The 5,437-nt window shown below is 36.6% G+C and overlaps 1 protein-coding gene across 1 annotated transcript in view; it reads left to right on the plus strand.

Moving 5' to 3' along the window:
- USH2A (Usher syndrome 2A (autosomal recessive, mild)) overlaps positions 1–5,437 on the plus strand; it is a 301,921-nt gene that overhangs the window by 29,665 nt on the left and 266,819 nt on the right. Inside the window, exon 6 of the mRNA XM_012638316.1 lies at positions 3,588–3,751. Within this exon, the coding sequence (XP_012493770.1) occupies positions 3,588–3,751 (164 nt within the window). The remainder of the gene's footprint in view (positions 1–3,587; positions 3,752–5,437) is intronic.

The following is a 5,437-nucleotide window of genomic DNA, read 5'->3' on the forward strand; positions in this document are numbered from 1 at the left end:
ATTGGTTTTACTAGCTACATTATAGATTCAATATAAGTATTCATTTACTTTGCAGATTTCAAAAGTTATTTTCTACAGAGTTTGAAATGATACATTTTAAAGACATGTCTAAGAAACACAATTAGTATGTAGGGAAGAAATTGATTGATATAAATAAGTTTTGCCATGAGTATATGATGTCAATTGATCTAGCATTTTTCTTTTAAAGGTATTCTTTTAGTAATAACTAGATGGAATGTCCCATTTGATATCAATAATCAACATCTAAGTCCATTTTAAAGACAATATACATAGAGTGGAAAAACCATTTCAAGCCAACTAATACATTCTTTTTTGATATGAAGTGGTGAAACATAACCAACACATATATGTAGTTAAGTCATAGGTATGTATCCTTACTACATAAAGATTAGATTTCAGATGCAGTGAAAACAGTGTATTTTAGCATTTAAGAGAATTAAAGATGTTATTTCCTTAAAACTTAAACTTAATGAAAGTTAAAGAATATTCAAAAGGCAAATGCATAGCATCAAGTGAAATACCTACTGATTTCTCAATTAAATAAAATAATGAATAGTGGAAAGAATTTAATATTGAAAATGAGGAAACTAGATGCCCAGCTAGCCCTGTTAACTAGTTGTGCAAGCTTAGGCAAATCTACTTAATTTCTCAAGGTCTCAGGTTTTCTTTATAACCTGTAAAATTTAGCAGACATTTTATTATTTGAAGCAGAGAAACTCTAAAGCCATATCTTGCTTTAAAATTTTAGTACCACCTTGAAAACAGGCTTCCCAATTGCATGCATCTGTGTGGCCTAAGCTTCTTCTAAACAGACATAAATTGTGTATTTCACCATACCCACATTATGATGAAGTGCCTTAAAGTATCATAAGAACTAAGGTGCTCCAGAATTTATTTACAATTAACTATTTTAGTGCCACCTTATGCTGTAAATTCCACATGTACAAAAGAACAACAAACATGGTATCACTTTAAAGCCATAAAGATTACTAATTGTGTATTAGCATAGACATATGGAAGGAAAGTTCAAATATTATAGGAGAGGAGATTAGGCATCCAGATTCTAGCTAAATTTCTTTTAAGCCATTTTATGAAGTAAAAAAATAATTATAAGTACTTTACCCAGGGAGAGAGCTAATGAAGCTGAGGTTGCTGGTTCAATTCCCATGTGAGCCATTAGCTACATTTCATTCCATTGCCATAGGCTTGCTACCCTCCTAACCCTGACTTTCCATCCTTCATATTCATACCAGTGGTTGCAAAAGAAGTTTGGCCAGACTGTTCGGATGCATAAGCAAAATCTATCCCCTCTGCTAGAAAAATGATTAAAAGGTCAAGCCCTGGTGATATGACATCATCCAAGTATGGACAGACCAGATTATCATTATGGTTGCTGTTACTATTATTATCATCACTATTAGATGGGCAGTGTAAAGTCACGGTTAAAAGAGCAAGCTCTGGAATCAGACTGTCTATATTTGAATCCCAGTCCTTATACTTACTAGCTTAATAACTTGGACAAGTTATTTAATTCATTGAGCCTTATTTTCTTCATTTTCAAAATAGGTATTGTAATATCACTTTATGGATTTCTGTGAGGAATGAATGGGTTAATACATGTAGAAAATTCCTGACACATACAAAGTAACTCCTGATTTTTTTTTCATTTTTTATTATTTTTTAGTTATCTTGGTCATATGGACTATTTAGTACTTGCTAAAAAGCATATATAGTAATTTCCCAGGGCTGGCATAACAAAACACCATACACTGGGTGGCTTAAAATAGCAGAAATTTATTCTCTTACAGGTCCGGAAGTTAGAAGTCCCAAATCAAGTTTTTTTCAGAGCCAGACTCTCTCCCAAGGCTCTAGAGGAGAATCTTTTCCTTGCCTCTTCTACGTTCTGGTGGCCCCAGGCATTCCTTGGCTTGTGGCAGCATAACTCCAATTTCTGCCTCTGTGTTTACATGACCAGCCTCTCCCTGTGTGTGTCTACGTCTCTATAAAAATTTCCCTCTCTTTTCCCTCCAGCCTGGCATTGGATTTGGGGCCCTTCCTCATCCAATATGACCTTATCTTAACTTGATTATATCTGCGAAGACCCTATTTCCAAATAAGGTCACATTCATAGGTACCAGGGTTTAAGGCTTGAAAATATCATTAGGGCTGGGGACACAATTCAACCCATTATAGCATACAAAGCAGAGAAAAAAGAAAGACAATAAGCACCAGAGAAGAGATAGAAAAGTAGCAAAGTACAGGAGACCTGATGCTAGCTCTTATTTAGGAGAAATACATAAACATCCTCAAAAAGTCATTAAGTCTTTTCTTGGAGTCCCAGAAGCAAAGCAACACCCTTAAAGGTGGCTGAGGCAGAACCCTGAAAAAATATCTTTGGGACATGAGTGAGAAACAGGGTGAGTCAAGCAGACTTCTTCTACCTAGGTGGTAGCAAAATGCTCTGAGAATCCAGACTTAATTTTGGTCAAATGATTTGGCACAATCCTGAAAATGGCACCCTCTCCTTTGTATCACGACCACCAGGGGTCGCGATATATTGAGATAGATACTGTGGGTCCTGCATGGGAGGCGAAGTCTCCTTGATCATCTAATAAACTCAAGTTAAATAATGATGATCTGAGGCCAGTGTTTGCCGTGAGTCCTGGATGCTCCTGGGAGGGTCACGTGTGCACAAGATGTTTAAGCAAGTGTCTCAGTCTAAGTTACTGTCCACTCATAGCCTGCCTGTGTCTATAAATAGCATTTTCCTAGCCAGGCAGTTTTGAACTAAACAAAGAAAGCCTGATGGTCTTCTTCTCAAAAAACCCAAAGGGAATGAAGAATTGATGGCTTTACTCTACTGTCAATTTAATATATGACTTGGAATATCCTCCTCCTATCACATCACCATGTCAGTTTTCGCCTTCTGCAAAGTGATATTCAGTTTCCACTGTATTGACTCGAGTAAATATGTTCACACTCCGACAAAATACAGCTCACTGTAGCAAAACTCTCAGCGGGAGAATGTTGTACACTTTAGTCACAGTTACAATTTAATTTAGGGGTTTATCTGTCTGCAATGAGATTATGGGAAAGCAGCATAGGTATAGGAAGAAAATGGTGATGAGGGATCCTGATATTTGAAAATGGATGAGTTTCCAAAAAGAAGAGCATAAAACTCTCTGGATCAAATTCAGATAGAAAGCTGGCAGGTTGCCAGATTCGTAATTGCATCTTGAGTTGAGCTGTAATCCTCACTGCTCTGAGAACAATAAGAATAAGAAAATGATAAACCACATTTGTTTTAAATAGCAATATTTGCTTAGCATTCCTAATAAAACATTTCCCTGATGCTTTGGTTAAGACTGGTGAGTTATAAAAATAATGATATGTTTTGTGTAAGGAGGAAAAAGAAAATAATGTATTTCCTAGGGCAAAAAAGGTGAGTGAGCATTTTGTGGAGGTGGGAAAAGGAAATCCTGTATTTTGTGAAGAAAAAAGAAATGATGTGTCATATTTTCTGTAAAACAGGAACTTATATATATATTTTTTTACAAACTTTTTAGATTTACAACCTACGAGTATAAACTGTTTGTACACAACAGCGTGGGGTTTACGCCAAGCCGGGAAGTGACCGTGACTACGTTAGCTGGTCTTCCAGAGAGAGCAGCCAATCTCACAGCGAGTGTTCTTAACCACACAGCCATGGAAGTGAGTTGGACTAAGCCAAGTAAGTAAGCTTCTCGAGTCTTTATTTCCCTTTCTTGTATGAGCACCCAAATAAATTAAATGTGGACACATCAAAAAAATAAAAACTAAAAATACAAAAAGTCCCTGTGCTATTCTTCTTGAGCAGCAAACTCTCTACACCCTTCTTGGGCCTCCTGCTCTCCCTTCTTTCCTTCCTTTTGGATGGAGACTGTAGGTTCAGTCACAACAGCCAGTTGTGATGCAAATGTCCCTGTTATTAATTTGATACAGTATAACATCGTACACCTTCCTTCAGAGAGCTCTCCCCAATACTTTGTAACTCATACCCATTAATAAGAAACATTAATTGGCTTGCAATAGTGTGAAAGATTTTCTGAGTGAATCATCTTCAACCTTCAGCACTGGCTGTGGACAGAATTCCAGCTCGATACAGTGAAAGGAAGTCTGGACATCACCACTGGATTTGCTTAAAAAATGCAGGGTCTGACCCTGGTCCTGTTCAGAACACTTTTGCAGCCCCTTGACTGAATCCAAATTTCACAGAACAAATCACTTTATTAAAATCTATAAAATGTGAATTCAGTCAAAAGGCCACACTCAAGGATCCAGAAGGCCACATGTGGCCCCAAGACCACAGGTTCCCCAGCACTCTGCAACTTTAGAAACGGCAGTAACTGAAATTTCAGAGCTACTTGGACAGCAAATTAGCATTTAACATCTGATCTGTTAATTTGTGATGATGCATTTTGAAAATCAGAATAAACCCAGCCCTGAATCTACCGTGAAAATATGGGTTGTAATTCTTCCAGGGATACCTCGACATCTGGCAAATAGTTGAATCAAAACTTGTTAAAATATTACCAAGTGTTGGGAAATATCTGATTTGGAAAGGCCCAACTAAAATATTTTGTTTTGTGAAAGAAAACTCTGCTCAGTAGGATAATCATCTACTATTATATAAAAAGACATAAAGTTACCACTGGTTACTATGTGTCTTCTATCCAGCCTTGAGTTTTGTTACAGCCTTGAATTTTGTTAAGAAGACAAATGGTCCATTTAGGACACCTGAGTAAATTTTCCCCAATGTGTTGTGATATCAATTGTGACTTAAAACCAGCATTAGGTGGCATTAATTGTAAATTAGATTAATTACTGGTTGTGTTCATCTACATTGTCACTAAATAATCCATTTTTACAAAAAACTATGACTCTAGGGTTCTTATAAGGTTGCAGATTTCTAATGATCTATGACACCTGTATTGGGATCTCTTAAACCATTTTAATGAAATAATATAAGTTAATAGATGCTTATGACTACAATCTGAGACACCTCTGGGAAAAATTCAAAATTTTTATCTGGGAATGTGTGTTTATGTATGATACATTTTCACTCATCTCCCTCTTCTTCTGTGCTCCATCTCACCAACTGATTCATCTTAAAAGCCTACTCATAAAGGTACGCTCTCCCCCGCATCTGACATTTGAATACTTCTGTTAAGATCCGGCTGCTGAATTTTCACCAATATAGGTCCTTTATGTTATAATTGCATTCCTGAAGTAAGCGTGCTTATAAAAACTGACAAACCTAATAGATCTGAAGCAGCTCACTGAAGTTTCATTACCTTGGTAATCTGAACCTCTGACCTTCGGGATGTAGGTAATGCAATCTGCTGTTATTTCCATTCATACCTTAGAAATTTTTCAG

This window comes from Propithecus coquereli, unplaced genomic scaffold, assembly GCF_000956105.1.
Source record: "Propithecus coquereli isolate 6110/MARCELLA unplaced genomic scaffold, Pcoq_1.0 Scaffold129, whole genome shotgun sequence".
In the NCBI taxonomy this organism is placed as follows: Eukaryota; Metazoa; Chordata; class Mammalia; order Primates; family Indriidae; genus Propithecus; species Propithecus coquereli.